The sequence below is a fragment of the Thamnophis sirtalis genome, unplaced genomic scaffold (genome assembly GCF_051295495.1).
Source record: "Thamnophis sirtalis isolate CommonGarterSnake01/CBP01778 unplaced genomic scaffold, rThaSir2_p1.2 scaffold_2, whole genome shotgun sequence".
Lineage (NCBI taxonomy): Eukaryota > Metazoa > Chordata > Lepidosauria > Squamata > Natricidae > Thamnophis > Thamnophis sirtalis.
In genome coordinates this window covers 136,835,747-136,858,050 of record NW_028261382.1, presented here as the reverse complement: position 1 = coordinate 136,858,050, position 22,304 = coordinate 136,835,747, and the positions used below count along the sequence as shown (strand labels likewise).

The 22,304-nt window shown below is 39.9% G+C and overlaps 1 protein-coding gene across 1 annotated transcript in view; it reads left to right on the top strand.

Moving 5' to 3' along the window:
- The first annotated feature begins 287 nt into the window (after positions 1–287).
- Positions 288–22,304, top strand: part of NKAIN3 (sodium/potassium transporting ATPase interacting 3) — a 180,473-nt gene continuing 158,456 nt past the window's right edge. Inside the window, exon 1 of the mRNA XM_087707016.1 lies at positions 288–403. Coding sequence (XP_087563142.1) covers positions 350–403 — 54 coding nt within the window. The 5' untranslated portion in view covers positions 288–349. The remainder of the gene's footprint in view (positions 404–22,304) is intronic.

Sequence of the window (22,304 nt, the reverse complement as noted above, 5' to 3'; positions counted from 1 at the left end):
CCTGACACCACACCGAGACACACGCGCGCACTCCCCACCCACCCGCTCCCCCCTCTAGCCACACGCCCACCCTCAGCCTCCCCCTCTAACTGAGGGGCACTAGCAAGCGCTGGATGTCTCGCTCCGCTGCCAAGCTGTTCTGATCTCCTTCCCCGGGGCCGAGGCGAAGGAGAGTCCCCCTCCCCGCTTCTAAACAAAGGGATTTAACCGACGCACGAGGCGAGAGCAGCGGGGAAGGGAGAGGTGGGGGGCGTCTATTCGGATGTGGTGAGAGCTGTGCCTGGCTAGGACTCGGAGGGAACTGCAGAAACGGGGGAAACGGCGCCCCCGGCTCCGGCGAGCTTTTACCATGGGATGCTGCACTGGGCGCTGCACGTTGATCTTCCTTTGCACGCTGCAGCTGGTGAGTAGCAATGCTGCCCTTCGCCGAGGCGTCGCTGGCTTGGGATCTTTTCCCTTCCCGTCAGCTGGGAGCGTTGCGGAAAGAAACCTCTCGGTTCTGTTCTCTCCCCCCCCCCCCCGGTTGTGGAGTTAATTCAAGCCGGTCCTTCTTTGGGGGTGGACTTGCCCAGGCGTAATGCAGCGGAAGGGCTAATCCACCTGACGCTCCCTGGGCGTTGCAAACTCTTCACCGGGGTCTCCTCTGCCACTGGCGAGGCAGCGGGCAAGTCCGGTGTGCTCCACCCTCCCTTCTACCTTTTGATAGCATCTTCTTTTGGCAACCTATTTACCGGCAACAGCAGGAACCGGTTCCAAGCTTCAGCTAAACTGCTGCTCAACTGCAGAGATACTCCAGCCAGCTCAAGAGGAGCAAAGGCTCAAGTGTTCTGCTGGTCTCAGGATTGCTTGCCTTGGAAGGGGAGGGAGATGTTTGTTGAGCGGCTGCCATTGTCAAATAGATATGCCCAATTGCTTCCCTCTTCCACCCCCCCCCCCTTTGGGTTGGATGTGTCAACCTTCTCTGTGTGTGTGTTATTAAGTGGAGGAAAAGCTTATTTATGGAAATGCATCTCCCACAAAAAGCACTGCAAATAGCCCAGGAAAGCAAGTTGATCCTTTTCAGATTGAAGACATGTTCAAATGCTCATGGTGATCCATTGGAAAATATGTATTCATATAATGCAAGGTATATTTTTGTTCTTTGATGATGCTGACCTCCAGTTGGAAGACAGAGTCCTGGGTAATTTCCTCCCCCCCCCATCTCTTGAGTATCACTGAATATGTCTATAGCTGCCAGTTCTCTGGATTTTGATTTTTATCCTAATTTAATTTGAAGGCAGCTAAAGTATTGATGTGAAGAAGATGTTTCTTTCCCCTTTCAGAATCACTTATTTAAATATTGTACATTTCTATAGGAATTTCACTCATTTTATTGTTTCAATCTTACAGCTGAGTTTTAGAGGTATTTTTTGATCAATATGAAGTCAAGATGTTCAAACAGTAATCCAGGATCAGATAATGAGTGAAAGGACTCTCCTTTTCTTTTTTTAAAAAAGTCCCTTTGAGACTTCAAAGTGAAACCTCAACTCTGCTGGTGCTTGAGATATTGAGTTGTGTATTGTACTGTCAGGAACAAAAGTGTGATTACAACATATCTGTTGTAGTGATAGTTTATTTTCCAATTATTTAAGTGTTTTGAGGAGTCTTTGTTTTATTCACATTTAGAAAAGCAATAAAACCAAAGAAAATGAATGACATAGTCCCTGTTACTTCATTAATAATAGTGGAGGGATAGTTTTGTTCTGAGGAAACTAACTACATAGCTTTAGTTATAAAGTTGTTTAATTTCCTCTGAATAAATGGGGAAAGGGCTTATATAGCAAATTTGCTCATATAAATTAGTGGATTTTCATTGCTTATTTCAAGTGATATAAAAATTAGTAAAAAAAAAACAATTCCTGTCATATCAAAAAGCTCTAGTTTTAAGTTGCTTGCTTGCTTTTAATGTTTTTAGAATACTGCTGACATTTCTACTGATTCATAGTTTATGAACATTTTACGGATTGCTTATTAGTTGTACACCAAAGAATACAATCTTGAAATATTAAGGTTAGGCTGTATGCATTTGGAATTAATTTGGAAAATAAAGAAGCAGGATATTGCAGGAAGCTTTCCTATGGGGATCTTCTTCTAAACTAATATTTTCTCATCTACATCTCTGGAGAGTACCTTGGTTGGAAAAGACCTTAGGGGAATTTTGGCAACATGCAAGGAACTGGAAGTGGACTTTGCACTGATTGCCCATGTCCTCTCTTGACTGATCTTTACACATCAGTATACAATTAAGTGGGACGCGGTGGCTCATTGGGTAAGACAGTGAGTTTGTTGATCAGAAAGGTCAGCAATTTGGTGGTTCGAATCCCTAAGCACCACGTAATGGAGTGAACTCCTGTTACTTGTCCCAGCTTCTGCCAACCTAGCAGTTTGAAAGCACGTAAAAATGCAAGTAGAAAAATAGGGACCATCTTCGGTGGGAAGGTAACAGCATTCTGTGCATCTTCAGTGTTTAGCCACTTGACCACAGAGACATTTGTGGACAGCACTGGCTCTTTTGCTTTGGAACTGAGATGAGCACCGCCCCCCCTTAGAATCAGCAACAACTAGCACATATGTGTGAGGGGAACTTTACCTGTACCTTATACAATTAAGCAGGTGCTGAAATTTCTTCAAGAGTAATAGAGATCACCACAATCACATTAAACAATGAGTATTGTTCCTTAGCCACAGTTTATTGAAAAAGTCAGAAACAATTCCTAATCTTGAAGGAAGTTATCATTCTCTTTTTGCCCCTTCCCATGTTAACATTTTTTTCTTCACACACGTGTGGAGAACCAGGCAACCTATAAATACATATCTGATCCTCAGGCTAACTTCTTGTAGTCCTGAGTCTCATTTCTAAACTTTGTTAAAAGGCATCACATTGCTAATAAGACCTATTTATCTATTCCCTGTGTCCTGCAACTTGTAAGACAGAAAAGAAGAGAAAACTAAAGTGAGAAGCTAATTTGATTGTTTCTGTTTCCACACTACTCATATACCCCAAATTCCTGAGTAATTTAATCTAAGGCACAAAAAGGGTACCCATCTCTGGGTAAAAATAACCAGGAAGAAATCAGGAAAACCCTATGCCTTACACCACTATTTACAAATCTCACTAAACCACAACATGTTGTGTTCCATTTAATAAGTTAACTTGGTCCTGCTATTTTAGCAGAGAGTTTATGGGGTTAGTGAATAAACTATAATTTGTTAGAGCAGCAGAAGGCCAGTCAAAAACAAACAAACCACATTATTGTGTTGTGATGTAATATAAGGTTACTGCAAGTGTCAGCTCAGATAAAGGGCAAGTAATAATTATTTCAATCATGGCATAAATACAAAGAGTTCATTAATACTTGCAATATTATCTTCTGAATGTTTGTTTGGAAATAAATATTTTATTTAGTGCAGCCTAGGTTGTAATTCTTTGCATAGTACAATGGCATCTCAGTGTGCAATAATATACTATATAAGTTACTGAATGTACTGAGCCTTATTTCCAAGAGAAGCTTTCTCAGACAGCTATTAATTTCCATGCAGAAAAAGAGCAATGCAATACACTATTCTAATTACAGTTAAGAATATTTCATGGGAGAGTATCAAAACTCTGAGAATATGATAGGAAAACTGCACAGAAAAAAAATTAACTTTTCCTATGTTTAGCAGCTAACTGAGAAAAAAAAGTGGAGAAACGGTGTTCCTTTCCTTTTTGTGGTAGTGTCAATGGGAATAAAAATAACTGCATCAACTCTAGGGCTGATAATGTTTTTCCTTTTCACTTTGGAATTACTTTAATTAATTGATTGCTAATTAATTGGATCCCAGTACTTTCAAAATACCATTGAGATGAAAAAATCCTATGAAGCAGATGGAACCTATTAATGCATTTTTAGAAGTTCTGTTCCCCCACATGGCAAATATGACCCATCTCAAAGTGGTACATCTTACAGAACAGCCTGTGTGGGATGGCTCCTTATCCAACGTTTTTTCTTTGTAATCATCTGAGTTACTACTAATGAGCCAATCATCATGAGAACATGAGTTGCTGACAGGCAATGTTGATTGATTGATTGATTGATTCACTTTTTATGCCGCCCTATTCCCGAGAGACTCAGGGCGGCTAACAATCAAAAAGGGAGGGGGATACAGAATAAAAATAAAAAGACAAACACATTTAAAAAACCACAACAGTCATAACCTCGGATAGGGCTGGAAAATTCAACAACCCTAGGCCTGCCGGAACAGCCAGGTCTTAAGTGCTTTGCGGAAAGCCGGAAGGGTGGTGAGGGTCCGGATATCAATGGGGAGATCGTTCCAGAGGGCCGGAGCAGCCACAGAGAAGGCCCTCCCCTGGGGAGTTGCCAGTCGACACTGGCCGGCAGATGGAATTTGGAGGAGGCCTACCGTATTTTCACCCATATAACCCGCGGGTTATATGCGGTTTTTACATGCACAGCGCCCCCCTGCGGGTTATATGCGTGGGCGGGGTATACGGAAAATATTTTACACGATCGGAGGCTTGCACAGGCTTCTTTCTCCGTTTCTTCCCCCACCCGGATCTCAGCTGTTTCCTTCTCCTCCGTTCCTTTCCTCTTCCCCAGCTTGCGCAGGCTTGTTTCTCCGTTTCTTCCCCCACCCCGATCTCAGCTGTTTCCTTCTCCTCCGTTCCTTTCCTCTTCCCCAGCTTGCGCAGGCTTGTTTCTCCGTTTCTTCCCCCCCATCTCAGCTGTTTCCCTTCTCTCTTACTCGTCGTGGGTTATATGCGTGGGCGGGGTATACGGAAAATATTTTACACGATCCGGAAAACCCGCGGGTTATTTGCGTGGGCGGGTTATTTGCGTGGGCGGGTTATATGGGTGAAAATACGGTAGTCTGTGGGATCTAATAGGTCTTTGGGAGGTAATTGGCAGGAGGCAGTCTCTCAAGTACCCAGGTCCGATACCATGTAGGGCTTTAAAAGTAATGACTAGCACCTTGAAGCGTGTTCGGAGACCAATGGGCAGCCAGTGCAGCTCGCAGAGGATAGGTGTGACATGGGTGTACCGAGGTGCACCCACAATTGCTCGCGCGGCTGCATTCTGGACAAGCTGAAGTCTCCGAATACTCTTCAAGGGCAGCCCCATGTAGAGCACGTTACAGTAGTCCAGTCTTGAGGTGACGAGGGCATGAGTGACTATTCAAAGGGCCTCCCGGTCCAGATAGGATTGCAATTGGTGCACCAGGCGAACCTGGGCAAAGGCCCCCCTGGTCACAGCCGACAAATGGTGTTCTAAAGTCAGCTGCAGGTCCAGGACGACTCCCAAATTGCGAACCCTTTCTGAGGGGCGTATAATTTCAACCCCCAGGCTGAGAGATGGAATAGCTGGACCATCCCTCAGAGGGAGCATCAATAGCCACTCGGTCTTGTCGGGATTGAGCACAAGCTTGTTCGTTCCCATCCAGACCCTGACAGCCTCCAGGCACTGGCACATCACTTCAACCGCTTCACTGAGTTGGCACGGGGCGGACAGATACAATTGTGTATCGTCTGCGTATTGGTAGTATTTGATCCCGTGTCGTCGTATGATCTCACCCAGTGTCTTCATGTAGATGTTAAATAGGAGGGGGGACAGGACATCTATGTTGGGTAGCATAGATGGCATAATAGTTTGAGATGCTCCACCACTATATTCCTATTAATCACAAGAGGTTATATTCCTATGAGGTGTCAGAAACTGCAGTGAAATCAGTTGTGTTTGGTGTTGCGTGCATGGGTGGCAGAAGTAGTTATTTGGCTACTACTCTAAATGGAAGCTTCAAGTAGAGGTCCCTAAGTATGTTTTCTTTTTCTTTTGTTTTTAACAGATCATTCTTATAATAAAGCTAGTACACTTATGTGTTGAAAGGAGGCTGGAAGAATATATGGTTGGTTTGCAAAGGGTCCCTAACCTAAGAAAGAAATGGGGTATCCTCAGAGACCTTTATATGATTCCTACTAGCTGGTAATGTTGGAGGGGGTGGAGGGAATGATCCAAGGCTGACTTTCCAAAACAGCTATGTGACTTACGCAAACATTCTCTGCCAACTGTATCCTATCTGCATAATTGACTGCTGAATCCTGATAAAATACTGACGGGATATAGTAGGAAAACATCTGCATAGGCAATGCTTCCAAACCATTAATTCTTGGGCAGTTCTTTCTGTCACTCAAATGAAGAAGCCAGATCTGTCTGGGAGCTATTAACTCTTCTGTTCTCCTTTGTTCAAACCAAGAGGATAGGTTCTTATGACCTCCGCCTTTGAAATGTTCATTATAATTCAGGAGTTACTCTAAATGTAACTGCCAAAATAGTAAACAATTGAATATGGCAAGTTTGGTACTGTTCTCTCTGTTAGGTACTGATGTAAATCAGTTCAGTGTTACTTCTGTTTGCTTTGAGAATTTTGTCTGTCATCTGAAAGAGATTTTATAATCAGTTTGAATGTTTTTATTTTATGAATAAGTAATTAAGAATATTAAAAAGCATTCTAAAAGGTTTGATTGTAAAATTAGAAAGCAGAAGTAGCAAGGTAGTTTGTAATGAAACACTAGTTTATAAACAATGCCACATTTCATCAGCCTTTCGTCTAAGGTGATAAAACCGTGACCCGTCAAAAGCGCGGACGACAAAAGCGCGATCGACAAAATCGCGCCTTTGACGTCATCACAGCGCGACGAAAAAGATCGAAAAATTCAAATAAAAATTAATAAAAATTAAATTAAAGCAAGCCGATTCACATAAAGGTAAGGGTTAGGTTTAGGGTTAGGGTTAGGGTTAGGTTAAGGGTTAGGGTTAGCTTTAGAGCGTTAGCGTTAGCGTTAGGGTTAGGTTAAGGGTTAGCGTTAGGTTTTTCGTTACTTTAACGGTTAGGTTTAGGGTTAGGTTTAGGGTTAGGTTAAGAGTTAGGTTTAGGGTTAGGTTTAGGGTTAGGTTTGGGGGGGTTAGGGGAAGGTTTTAGCTTTATTTTTACATTTTTTCGAACTTTTTCGTCGCGCTGTGATGACGTCACAGCGCGCTTTTGTCGAGCGCGATTTTGTCCTACGCGCTTTTGTGGTGGAACCGATAAAACTGCTACTGCTTGCCTTTCTCAGTGACAGAAATGGTGATATGAAGCCCTGATTTTTAATCCATAGATTATTTTTCTTTTACATTACTTCAGGTTCTAATTGATTCACACATGCAAAATATTAAAAACAACCATCAAACAATACTTTGATTGAACTTTATACTACTTTTCCATTATTTTATATAAAGTGTGACTTCTGTTTATGAGATGTATCGATGCTGCATATCAGTATAGTGTTTTGTGTCTTTCTTTTGCTTAGATTATGAAAACACCACTGGAAGAAAGCAATAATTTGCTGCTTCTAGCATTTTTATTCTGATAAAAATATTATCTACTGACTTTGAATTGTTTCCTGAAATGCTCAGTATCTCTAGTATGATATTGGCAGGCTGTCAGGAATTTGTTAGTAGAACCATGAAAACACAGTATTGTTACAACTAGATTTCTTCTAACAGGGTATGGATAAAACTTGATACAAAAGAGAAATTGCAATATGTTGCTAATATTCAAAACAAAATGAGATGCTAAATAATATCCATAGTAAAACTAGTTCATACCTCTGAATGAATAAATTCCATTTCCTTTAATTTATATTGTGACTTTCACCTAGTTTTTAAAATTGTTTTAAATAGCAATCATAGGCTAAACATAACAATACAGATAGTCGTCATTAGTGCAACTGCAACTCTTTGCAATTACAATGGTAATGAAAAAGTAGCTGCAACCAGTCATCACATTTATGACCTTTGCACATCTTTAAAGCAAATGAAAGCTGAAGTAAGATCATAAGCACATTTGTGGTTTCACTTAGCAACCTCTTCACTTAACAGTCAAGTTGCCAGTCCCAACTGTGGTCACTACACGAGAACTACCTATAGTATTCAAACCATATGGGCACTGCAATGAAATGCCTGCTGCTGAATAGTATACTGGAAATCCTGGGATATGTGTTACCATCTTCATTCAATATGAATTTCAATTTTCATATTCATACTGACCGAAAATTTTAAGATTTTTCCATGGATTCTAACTCAATTAGCATTTATAACTGATTTTTTGGCAGAGGAAACTGCAATCTGGACATTTCTTCTCCTGATGAAGAAATTGGGCAACTGTAGCAATCTAGTAATATTCCTAAGAGATGAATTCAAAAAGTTGACCTGCAAATGGAAAATATGTCATCTTCAACAGATAAGCATTTATTGTAGAGCAGGAGTGTCAAACTCACGTCACGACGGCATCTTATGACATATTGGGATTCCCCCCCCCTTCACAAAATTGGGCATGGGAATGGCCAGCATGTGACACATCCGGCCTGCAGACTGGGAGTTTGACAGCCCTCTCGTAGGGGTTCATTGTTGAATTTCATTTGTTATCTCAGCATATATTTTGACTGGAAGCATCCAGAAAGAGGGCCTTCTTTGCTCTCACCTCCATCCTTTGAAACATTCTCCCTTCAGAAGTGAGATAGGCCCCTATTTCCCTGAAGACCTGGTTTTGCCAATTCACTTGGGGTTCATAGAAGAGTACAGGGGTTGGTTAGTACATTAAAAGTCCTCTTCCTGCCTTTTTAATTGTATTTTATTCTTGTTTTTAACTTACTCCTAACAAAATGTAATATTTATATGATTTTTGTGTTTTAACTGTATATCTCCTAGTGTTGCTCTGTGAGCGAGTTGGGCAATCTCCAAATTTGATAATGAATAAATAAAGGCTGGAATGCAAATAGCTTAATTTTCCACTTTAAACAGGATTATGCCCTAATAAATGTCTTTTCCTTTAAATAGTTGTGTGTAAAATTAAATTAACTTGAAAACAAATTAATCACGTTAAATGGTTCTATGATCAAACCTGGCATAAAATTGTGAATTTGAGACAAACAGTTAAAGTCTGCCTTTCCCAATGATCTTCCACTGAGCTTAGAACATGTTTGGCTTTTATTACAGTGAGTTGAAATTCCTTAACACAATACCACTAGAGGCAAAAGTTTTTAGTATGAACTTGTTCCCCCCTCTGCTGTTTATAGTCAAATGTTTGTGGTTCTCTTAAGAATCTGTACCATATAGCATTGCCAAATCTTTCTGAAAAGCACCATAAAAATCTCTGCTATCCAGTATGAACTACAATCTCTGCATAATTTTTAAATTCATGAATATATTTAATTGCCAGCAGCAGAGATACAAATCTAGCAAAAGAGTATGCTTTAGGAAACATTTTGAAGAAACCGAGAGAGATGACTAAATTTACTCAGTCTCTATTAATTTTTGGATTTGATTGTAGAAAGAAAATTCAATCTCTTATTTTGTAGATAAATAAGAAATTATAGGCTCTTTTTGTTTTTGCTTACATTTGGTTTTATTACGTTCCTTAAAAGTACTCTTTTGTGGTGTTGACTAAACTAAATGATATTATTTCAAAAATACCTTTCAAACCTTTTAAGATGTTGCAACAGTTCATTGATTTTATATTTCAGCATTAGAGAGAGGCTTATTGTAAAATATAAAATCATTCTTCTGAGAATGCTGTTACCATTGATCATACATATCATCCCATATTACAAGTAGTCCTCAACTTACGACCACAATTGAGTCCAAAATTTCTGATGCTAAGTGAGAAAGTTGTCAAGTAAATTTTGCTCCATTTTATGATCTTTCTTGCCATAGTTGTTAAGTGAATCACTACAGTCGTAAGTTAGTAATACAGTTTTTAAGTGAATCTTAAAAGACGGTCACAAAAAGGACACTGCAACTATCAACCTCACTCAAGCGACCACACTCAAATCACCCTACCTCAGATACATTATACAAAGATCTCACTCTTTGGAGAAGGCTGTGATGAAAGTTTGAAGGAAAACTTGAAGGAAAAGAAAAGAGGACAATCCGCATCAATTGGATAGATTTTGTTACGGTTGCCATGAGTGCTCCATTAGATTAGGGATAGATACTCATGGAAAAATATATCAATATGGTTGCTAGGAGTTGAAAACTTAATGGCACATAAATCAATCAATCAATCAATCAATCAATCACAAAGTCTCACAGTTAAATTTAACTCCTGCTGATTTTATGAACAGTCAGGTTACTTGATCAAATGACAGAAGTAGTTTTCTAATCTATTTTACAGTAATGATATTTCCTTATAATCTTCATTCTAACAACCAGACCCAACTCTGCTTAACTTGTAAGGATCAAGATTGATTAGGTGCTGCCACCTAACTGAATTTATTTATTATCTATTAAAATATATTTATAAGACCATTCTTATTATATGTAAAATGGTTTGCCAATGATGCATTTTATTATATTTTGCAAAGTTTATTATGGGTTAGACTAACATGAGCTTTACAACTCAGTGGTGTGAATCAATATATATGAGGCAATGCATTATGCACTGATATTAAAGTTGCATTTTATATATGCCCACTAAAAATAAATTACTGAACTGAATTATATTTATTTCAAATGGATATGCACAATACTGAACTGTAATCTTCTCAAACTAGAGAATAATATTGAGTAGGAAATTAAACTGAATCTTAATTGGGTTTGCTGCATTTTTCCCCCTCTTGTCCCTCTTTTGCTTTGATTTTGATCAGACAAGTAGGTTAAGTATTCCCAAACTAACTGGTTTATTCAGATAAATCTAGCATAAAGATATATCACAGGGGAATGTTATAGCAGGACTTTTCAAATACTTTGTTGAAGCTAAGAATTCAGACTGAAGCAGACCGTTTTCTCAACAATTGGACAACTTTGGATAATATGCACATTATTTCTTGAGTATGGTGGGAATATATTTAGGTATTTAAAGCACAAATCAAGAGTTCCTGTCTAATCCCTGTCTAACAACTCAATGCTTTCTGATACATTTCAGCTCTTCACTTGAAAAAAAGGAGGGACATATTAAGTGCTTGAGCTTTCCAGGGTGAGGCTTTAACTGCTGCAACCATGCTGTTGGTTGGGTTGTATTAAGTGCAGATACTGTTAGCTATTAGGTGAAGTCACTGAACCACTAGGAGGCCAGGCGGAAAACAGTGCTTTGTCTAATCTAAAAATGTTGCAGTTAAGCATTGCACACAAAGAGAGAATCAACCTTGGGGGAAGACTTCTTTCACACATATTGAGCCTGCCACCATTTACTATCTAGTTTTTCACTGCTATGAGGGTTTCATTTTGTAGTGTTTCACAGATATTGATGCTATGCTGAGTATGTCAGGTCATCTATTATTAAACCATCAGCAATTTTGCCTGACTAAAAATGTGTTTTTATTATTCATACTTCTTTTAACCCTCTTGTCAGCTCACAAGTCTCCAGGTGCTTTATTGATATGCTTGTCCAGCACAATAATGTTAAATACTCAAGATTTTTTTTTACTATGCATACAAGTTTATTGGTTTTATGACTGGATCCCACATTCTAATCTCATCCAATTATATAATTCCAAATGCTTTTTGGATGAAATTGTACTCTGCATGTCTAATAGAAAAACAAGTTGAGAAGGGGTTTTTTTTGGTCATCCCAAACAGGTAATGTATCTTGTCACCTCACACAAAGTCAATGTATTTATTAAATGGCAAATTCATATGTCATAACCCTAAAAGCCGCTTCATACAGCAGTTGTAATGTGAAAAATGCTATCTTGCTAACTCTTAAAATAGCCATAGTTGCAGCCAGAATATATAGCACTGAAAGGGACAATCTACTTGTGAATGTATTTGTTAGATCTGAGACCAAAATAACAGCTATGGAAATATATTTCTGATGATTACTTCCTACTACTGATGATTACTTCCTACTGCTAAGGAATGGTGTTTATGTTCTCCTTTTTTACAAAGATGTTCAAATGGACTTTGCTAAAATTATATGTACATAAAGCTTTTTTCTAACATTTCAGAAAAAGCCACATTAAAGTTTACTTGAAAAACTCTTGATATGACTTATCAAAAGTCATTGCTGAACCATTGTCTTTTTTCATTCTTAATGGTGTTTAAGGCTCAATGGCTAATACAAAGAAGCAATAGAAAAAATGGAATGGTTATAAATGAAAATTATATTAACTGGACTTGTTTTTTACATTATAAAATTCAAGGGAATAATGCCAGGTGGGTTTGTCATAAAAGTCCAAATTGTTTTTATTTTGTATTTATTACAAAATTACATTGTATTTATTATTAAATAAGCTATTTGTACCATTTGTTAGACATAGAGATATTTCTGGAACAGCATGTTGTGGTCCGCTGGCAGCCTGTGGAGCTGGCAGCAGAGTCGGACAGTGAGGAGGTTGGGGAGGAACATGGGCCAATCTCTCTCCCAGTCTCAGTTCTCAAAAGAGTAAGTGACCAGTGTCTTTTGGTGTAAGTTTGATCGCCTTCATTTATTGTAATGTGAAGAGATATAAACCTTTTCTGGTTTTTCAGAATATAACATAAACGGACTGGTCAGATCAAGAGATATATTCAAAGAGACATTTATATTTTTAAAAGTAACATGCTTAAGAGAAGACTCTACCCCAGGGTGTCAAACCTGTGTTGTCATGGCATCATCACATGACATATCGGGACATTTTCCCCCTTCGCTAAACCAGACTGGGCCATCATGCAACGCATCTGGCCTGCGGGCCACAAGTTTGACACCCCTGCTCTGCCCTAATGTTAGAAGATTTGTAGAGTCTAGAGCAGTGATGTCAACCTTTTTGGCTCCGAGTGCCTAAAAGATCATGTGGAAATGCACCACATTGCGGGCGTGCTTTGGAAAACTTCTGGATTCTAGCACTCACGCGCACCCGACAATTAGCTGGCAGGTGTGCATGCACAGGCTGGTTTTCAGCACTGCCATGTGTGTGAAGGGATCACGCTCTGGAAAAGCCAAACTTCTGGGTTTTGGCATGCAGGCGCACTCAACAATCAGCTGGCTGGCATGCATGCACATGCCGGTTTTTGGCACTGCTGCATGCGCAAAGGACAGCTGATCATCATGTGTGCATGCATGCCAGAAACCTGGGAGACAAACAGGCAAGTTCACAAGTGCCGGGTAACATGGCTTCTCCTGCCACTTTGGGCATGTATGCCATAGGTTCGCCATCACAGGTCTAGAGTCATTGTCCACTCTTAAAAGAAATCAAACTCTTAGCATTTATAGTTTAAACATTCATACTTGTACTATTCCCCCCTTATTTAACAGAATGCACTCAGTGATGAAACTTTTACACCTATGTCAGCAAACCAAAGAGATGTCTTTTATTTAATATTCATTTTTTAATATTGATCCTCATTTCTACCATAGAGCATTGTAATTTGAAAAGTTAGTTTCTCTTCTGGCCTCATCTCCAGAAGGTACTGTATGAATTCTGGGGAGCAGTTCTCTCTCCATTCACAAATTTGAGTTGGGAAGAGATTGATGGAATCAATCAATTAAACCATGTGGATTTCAATTAATAGTAATACCACCATACATTGTGCCTCAACTGTACAGCTTTCACATTTGGAATTCAGACCTATGTGAAAAGATGCAGAAGAACTGTGAGGGGAGTGGCAGCAGTGCAGTTAAAAAAATACACTCCACCAACAGTATCACACAACAGAGTAAAGTTTTGCACTTGGGGAACCCTTAAGAGAAGGAGATTTTTGTTTTAAAAAATGCCATCTTTTCTATCATTTCAGATTGCAAGAGATATGACTAGGTATTACAGCAATTGCCTGCTGAACATTTATCACATGGAGCCCTGCTGAAAGGGCATGGAAGGTGCTCTTGAAATACCATGGCAATATCATACTGCATTCAGCTTTGGGCTGTCCAGTATTCCAGAGGTTGCTAGTGAACACCTGGCTTGGTTAATTATTTTATATTTATTTCCATTAATGTGTTAATTTAATTATGGAACTAATTATGGAACTTGAGAGACCGCCTCCTGCCAATTGCCTCCCATAGACCCATCAGATCCCACAGATTAGGCCTCCTCCGAATTCCATCTGCCGGCCAATGCCGGCTGTCGACCACCCGGAGGAGGGCCTTCTCTGTGGCTGCTCCGGCCCTTTGGAACGAGCTCCCCATGGAGATTCGGACTCTCACCACCCTTCAGGCCTTCCGGACAGCCGTTAAGACCTGGCTGTCCCAGCAAGCCTGGGGTTGAGTCCCCCCCCCTACTCGAACTGTTGTGCTCGTTGTGTTTTTTAAATTGTTGTATCACTGTCTTGTTTGTCTTACTTTTCTGTATTTGTTCCCCTTCCCTTGGTTTTTTGTTCACCTGCCCTGAGTCCCTTCGGGGAATAGGGCGGCCTACAAATCGAATAAATACCAAATACCAAATACCTAATGCAATTGAAACAATTGTTCAATATGTGTGAGAAAATGGACTGTATTCTGTTGTGGCCTGGCAGGAGCTGTTGACCACCAGGTGGCGGCGGAGCATTGGATCAGAGGGAGCGTTCAGGGAAACACTTGGGAGTTGCTGCAGGATGCACCCCGTCGGAGGGTTACTCGACGGAAGGAACAACTGAGTACTTACAGGAGATGATTGCAAGCAGCTGTTGCTCATCCTCTCCTGAGTATAAAGAGACTGCTGGTGCCATTCCCTGGTTGCAGAAATCAACGTTCCGTTCCTGTTCTAGTGATTGTTCTTGTTAGCGTTCACAAACCGAGAGAAGCCAACTTGGATAAGTAGGTTTGGTGGAAGAAGCCTCTTTGCAGTGTGTGTTTGTTTATAGGACTTTTATCTCTTTGTTTATTTGGGCTTGCAGCCAACAAGAGCTTGGACTGATTAAAAGAAACCTTTTTAGTTACATGGCTTTTGGCTTTCATTCTTGGACGGAGAAGGGGGGTCAGAACAGATTGACATCTGCCAAGACAAACCTCCATTCTGTTTACAATGGAGCAGCTCCGTGCTGAGAATGCCCAGCTGATTCAGCAGATTGCAGTATTGGCTGGTCAAGTTTCTCAGCTGCAGAGACCTGCAAACCTCACCCCCCCCCCCAAAGCCACAGAGGAAGTGCCCAGTGGCTATGCCGGATAAGTTTGATGGAAATCAAGCCATGTTTGCAGCGTTTCTGGGACAATGCCAGCTGTTCCTGAGTTTGAGAGCGGAGGACTTTCCCATTGATTGGACGAAGGTGGGATTTATTATTAGTTTGCTCTCAGGCACAGCTGCCCGTTGGGCTACACCCTTGTTAACCCAGCCTAGCCCTTTGTTGGATGACTTCCAGGGTTTTTGTCAGTATTTTAGGCTGATGTTTGAGGATCCCATTGAGGGGAAAACAGCAACCAGACGTCTTAAGTCACTGCAGCAGGGGAGTGGTTCATTACAAGATTATGTGAATGAATTCTGGCTGCGTAGCCAGGATTCAGCATGGAATGAACCAGCTCTTATGGACACTTTTCAAGACTGCCTGTCTGATGACTTACAGAATGAATTGGCGAGGGTGGACAGGCCACCGACATTCAATGCCTTGGTTCACTTGTGCCTCTGGATAGATGCCCGGCTGCAGAGGCGGAGGCCTCGCCGTGCATCCCAGGAGGCCACTAGCATGCCGGTTCATCAAGAGACTGCAGTTGAATGGGAGGAGCCCATGGAGTTGGGTGCTGCCAGACCCCGAGCGTCAAGCACGAAGATGGACAGATGACATGCTGAGGGGTTGTGTTTTTACTGTGGGGATCTTGGACATCTGGCTGGGAGTTGTCCCAAGAAGAGTAGGAGGGTTGCGTGGCCTGCGGCCTTCCCTCAGCAACGAACTATCGTGTTTTAGTTACGTGGCTTTTGGCTTTCATTCTTGGACGGAGAAGGGGGGGTAAGAACAGTATTCTATATACAGTAGCATGACCTCATACACATTCACAGTCCCATTTCTACCAGTCTCTTTCACTTAATCAATAAAGAGAAGTAGAAGATAACAGGAATTGGGGGGAGAGGGAGAGAGAAGCAGTTTGTTTTAATTTATGAGACTAGGGAAAATTAAAGGGAAGGGAAATGATACAAAATAATAAGGGGAGTGAAATAAGCAAGATTAGGTAAACACAAAGACATGCAGGAAGATTAAGTCAGAAATAAATAGGGTGGTATTAAAATGGATTTGGGAAAATGTACTGTAGATTCATATGCAAGAAGAAAATTAACTAGCAAGGTCTAAAACAAAAAGAATAATCTCTCTTCTCTCTCTTCAAGCAGAATAAGCTGCAGAGCAATCAAATCCTAATAGACATAGTTAAAAAAAAATAAGACACTGATAAGCAAAAGAATATTCCACCGTAAATTTAATGAGATGGTAAAACTTTAATTTTCAACAGTCCATCATACTACTCAAGCTCTCCTTTTAGTATGTCAGAAAGAAAGAAAAAATAGGTCTAGTGATCATATCTAAGAGAACATAATCCATAAACAGAGCAAAAAGAAATCTTTGTGATACTTTTTAAAGCTTATGTATATGCCCAAAGGAGAACCAGTCTGATCTAGTGGTTAAGGCATCAAGCTAGAAACCTGGTGACCATGAGTGGTCAGTGGTGAAATTCATTTTTTTAGTACTGGTTCTGTGGGCCTGGCTTGGTGGGTGTGGTGTGGTTTGTTGGGCATGGCAGGGGAAGAATACTGCAAAATCCCCATTCCCACCCCATTCTTAGGCCAGCCAGAGAACTGGCCTTTTATGGTTCTCCGAACTACTCAAAATTTCCGCTACCGAGTCTCCAGAACCTGTCAGAACCTGATGGATTTCACTCCTGGTCCTAGTCCTGTTAAGGCACAAGGCCTTTTAGCTAGCCACTTTCTTTCATCCGAGGAAGGAAGAAATGATAAACTGCTTCTGAAAAACCTTACCAAGAAAACTGTAGGGCTTGCCCATCCAGGCAGTCTCCAAGAATCAGATGATTGAATGGAAGAAAAAAATATATTCCCAAAGACATTTGTTGATATTTTAAAGGTTTTCACTTTCTAGCTGATATTTGGCTATAAAGGAAAGTCGGATATTTGAAAACTTTCAACCTTTAGTCTTTTTTAAGATTAAGAACTGAAATGGCAGGGATTATTTTTAACAAAGTAACGTATTAGGGATATAATTTACTGTGTCCCCAGATTTTCCTATTGCTCATTTTTGACAGGGCTGTTACTGTTTTCCCCTGGTGTCATCTCATGTTATTGAAGTGGATGAAAGATCCACATTAAAAAAAAATCTAAGCAGCTACCCTGAGATTCTGTTAGGGGATTATGTTATATAAAGGGAGTTGTAAGAAGTCCAGTTTCAAATGTCTAAATGTCCATTTAGTATTTTTATCCTGCAGCGTATAAGCTTATAGTTGTCTAAATTAATTTTTTAAACACTTTGCACAGATGTATCAGCTGTTGTATGCTTTAAAAAATAGAAAGGAAACAGAAAGTAAGAATACTCTAAGCAAATCTGTCACTAAGATGCAATGAAAACAGCCCTTATGGACTTATTGTAAAAACCTCCTATTCTTTCAAAGTTAGAACTGCCTCCAAGTTCCCTTATATGACATCATCATCATCTCTTTCCTTCTAATTTTTCCTCAAAGCCCTTACTTTCCAAGAATGTATAGGAATAGCCCTTAATTTTCACAATTAACAGTTACTAAAATGACTATGGGCAATTGTTCTGACCCCCCCTTGACGGCTCGTTAACAAACGCAGACAATTAAACTTAAAAGGACTTTTCTTTATCAGTTTTCAGTTCAAACTGGCTTTGAGCCCAGAAATAACATAAACATTACTCTCCGATAAGAATTCAAAACAAAAGCTCTTACAAACGCAGCCCTTCTTCCACCGTCTCCACGGATCAGATTTACATGAAAACACCAAAGCATTTATCCAAATGTAACAGGTATAATCACGAGTAATAAGCAAGCAATATTGTACCAGACACGGAACACACGAAGGAACGAAGGAACGTATGTTGACTCCAGCAACTGGGGCGTGGCAGCATCTGTCCTTTTATCTCCAAACTTGCTTCTAACCACTCCCAGCTGCCTAATGGATCTTGATCCTGAAAAAGCTCTCAGCAGAACTGCTGAATCCCCACACTGAATTTTGTATCCTGAAAAATCTCTCAGCATAACTGCTGAGTCACAACAGGCAATTGAAGCAATTGCACTTTTTTCAATCCATATTTATTTATTTATTTATTTATTTATTTATTTATTTATTTATTTATTTATTACATTATTTGCCATATATCTTGATGTGGAACTACTCTTGGTGGCTTAGAACAGTAAAATGAAAAAATGATAAAAATGTAAACATAACAATATCTTGTTTCCCCGAAAATAAGACATGGACTTATTTTCTTTTGACCCTTGAAATAAGCACTTGGCCTTATTTTCGGTGAGGTTCTTCCATTAGCTAACTTATAGAGGTGCAAGAGGCGGCGAACATGGTCACTTCCTGGCTGCTGCTGTGCTACAATATTTTTGGGTAGGGCTCATTATCTGGGGAAGTCTTATTTTCTGGAAAACAGGGCAGTAAAGCAATATAAGAATAAAAATAAACAATGATTGATGGCTGTTGAGAGGTCAAGGAGAGCCAGGTGGATGACTACTATCCCGCTCTCACTAGAGGTCATCCACAGGTCAAACAAGGCAGTCTTTGTCCCATAGCCAGACTCGAAACATGACTGAAAATGGTAAAAAAAAATCTGTCCTCATCTTCCTGTGTTATATCACTTTTATCAAGTTTTAGATTATAAAATTTCAAAGCAGGGTTTGTTTTCATATATACTGTAAAATGTAATGATATTTAATTGAGCAGTAATTAAGTTGTAATTACCAATAGGAAAAATATTTTGTTTATTTTGTCTGTATTTTACTGGGACACTTCAGGAATTTACCTCTGTGCTCTGAAGATGATGGGAAAAGATAAAATTGCATATGTTTAACAGATGTCCTTATCATTAGTATATTACTGACTTTCTAGGTTTTTCTTTTAGTAAAAAATGTTGCATTGAAAAGTAAATCTAATTTGCCCTTTGTATTTTATCTGCAAATGGTCCTATCTTTACCTCAGAACCCAGAATTTAAACAAATCTCATTCATATTTGCAGTAACAAAGTGAATAGCCCTGACATAATGTCATCCGATAAAATCAAGTATACAGGATTTATTTTGCATATGGTTACTTTATATATGATAGAAATGCAAATTTCATGGAATCTGTCTCTACAAAAAAAAGTAAGTACTTAGCAAGATGAATAGGAGCTGGGTGTTAAAATCAGCAAGATAGCAGTTAGAATATTCCAATGCAGGCTCTACCTGTTTTAAACGTGGATGTGACCCACATATAAAACAGATGAGGTGGCCATCACGATGCTGCATCAGCCACCTTGCTAATTTTGACACAGTCCCTTATGGATGCTGTTATATTACTGAAAAAAGTTCCATTAGCTAACTTATAGAGTTCAGACAGTTCCAGAATTTTTTGTGATTTAACATGTAAGTGACATTCTTTGTCCTTTAAATTGCCTGCATGGTTTTTAACTGCACCCCAAATTGTTATACGTACGATCTTAATTAAATAAAGGAGGAAAATAAATGCAAGGCATGCATTTTTTTTTGCTGAAATACCTCAATTATAGATTTTAATGAATATATCATGCTTTATATTTGCTGATCTTTTGCAAAGAAATATACATGTCTGGATGGACAAATGAAAAGGGATGGAACAATATTCTGAGGTCAGGAAAATATGAAGATGCTTATAAGCTTTGCTGCCAAGAAAAAAATAAATTCAAGGAAACACCATTAACAACAATAAAACCCTCTTATTCAAGTTGTGTAAAGTGCAAGGAGATTTAGTTTACTGAGTTTACTTTAGGGTTTTAGAAATGCCACCTCTTGCAGTGATCCTTTTGGTCACTAACTGATAATAATTGGATAAGCTAGCCATATACTAAGTTCTTTCATTGAAAATTTGCAGATAGCCATTCTATCAAGTAATTTCTTTGTTTTTATTATCTTTTTAAATGTGCATCTTCTCTCTTTGTCTTGATGTCTAGTTTGTTTCAATTTAAAAAAATAAAATCTGGTAATATATTGTTTCACAGTGGAAAAAAGACTTCTGGTTTATTCAACAAAGAATAGTTTAAAGCAAAATGAGCATTTCAGTATAAACTTTTCAGCTGACTATAAGTCAGCTGTTTTGATTTGGTAATATAAAATCCTGATATTAATTAATTGGGATTCAAATTTTATCCAAGAGAGCACTGAATTACACAAATTACAGGTTGTATGCTCTATATCAGAGGTGTCAAACTCAAGGCCCGGAGCCCCCAGATCCAGCCTATGGAGTACTTAGATCTGGTGCATGGGGCCACCTTGGAAACAGTGAAAGACCGGCCCACAGTGCTTCTGGCAGAAAAAACAGGCTTCCAAGTTCTGTTTCTGGCTAGCACTGCCTCCTGCAACTCTCTTCCAGGGAAAACGGAGTTACCATACAGCCGTCCCAAGCTCTGTCTTCACTGACAGTGGGTTTCAGGAGTTCGGGAGCCTGTTTTTGCTGGCAGAGTGCTCGGGCCACTATAGGTGCCACTGACAGGAACTGGTCACACAAACTTTGGCCATACCCACCCTGATCCCCAGAGGTCAAACATAACCTGATGCAGCTGTCAATGAAATTGAGTTTGACACCCCTGCTCTATGATTACTAAACATAAGAAAAGCATATTATTGTAATCATTGCAAGTATGCCCGGTTGGTATGTGTATTTTACATTTCAGCATCACAGGCTTCTTTTTTCATTTCATAAAGTTTAGGCTTCATTATTTATAATGTACAATATTTTTTGGTCCAAAAGACACACTTTTTTTCTCCCAAAAGTGGATGGAACTTTCTCTACACCTTATGGACTAAATATGGGTGACAGGCATTAGCGGCAAATGGCTGAAGTGATCCCCGCTGCCTGGAATAGCTGGATCAGCAGTATTCCAGGAGGCCAATCCAACCTTCGAGCAGCTGCTTGGAGGAGAAGGTTTCAGCGTTCCCCGATGGAGGCAGCAGATACAGAGCAGGCAGGCTGATTGCTGCAAGGATGCTAGCCAGATGAATACCGGATGGACGCTGGGAGTCAGAGGCATTTTTTTTTCTTCCTCCTCTATACCTAGGTGCATCTTATGATCAGGAGCATCATAGATTTGATGATCTGAAATGTCCCTTGTATATGAAAATAACTCTACCAGGCATTAAAGTATTATCAGGATTTTTATTTTTTATTTTTGCACTACAAAGTTAGTGAAGAATGAATAGAAAACATAGGTGATGTATTACATTGTTAACTCTCACATTTAATGAGACTAAAGCCTACAATCAGTAGAAAACTGCAAATGATTGATAAGAGAGAACATTGGCAACTGAAGGGCCTCAAATAACAAATTTATATTAAAAAATTGTAAATATTATTTTTCTGCAACATCATATTGGTATAATTTTGCATTTATACAATTGCTTTATAAATATTTAATCTGTTTAATATTCTCTGTTTATTAGGAAAGTAAATACACCTATTGTCTGTTTGTAAATGAAGGAAGTACATGTCTAATGCCTGTTTTGGCACAAATCTTCCACTCGTTTTTGTTATCTCGTAGCAACACTTTTATTTTGTAACATTTATTTTTGTTTTATGTTTATTTTATGTTTGAGTGGACTGGAAATACAGCCAGGTGCCTCTTCCACTGCAGAAGTGGTAGGGGGCCCTGGTCTACCTCCCGTCCTAGAATGACTGATATAGATAGCCTGCCGGGGAGAGCGAAGGCTGCGGGAGGGGAAATGGGGTCTACGGGTGCGGGGGTGGGCTGGAGCATTATGGGCATGACAGGGAGGGGCAGGTATGGCGGGAACTTTAGGGCTAGCCATTACCGGGAAAGGAGGGTTCGCTACATCACAGCGATCCTTCCTTCCGGCCCTACTAGTTCCACTCCAGGACCAGATGGCGAGAGTTGTCAGGGCCCTGGTCTCAGGCTGTTGTTGCTAAATGCCAGGTCTGTGGTTCACAAAGCTCCCCTCGTCTGGGACCTAATATTAGACGAGGGGGCAGACCTGGCATGTATTGCTGAAACCTGGCTGGGCCCGGAGGGAGGAGTCCCCCTCGTAGAGATGTGCCCAGAGGGTTTTCAGGTGCTTCATTAGCCACGACCCCAGAGAAGGGGTGGGGGAGTGGCTGTCATCATCCGAGGGTCATTAGTTCCTCATAGGATCCC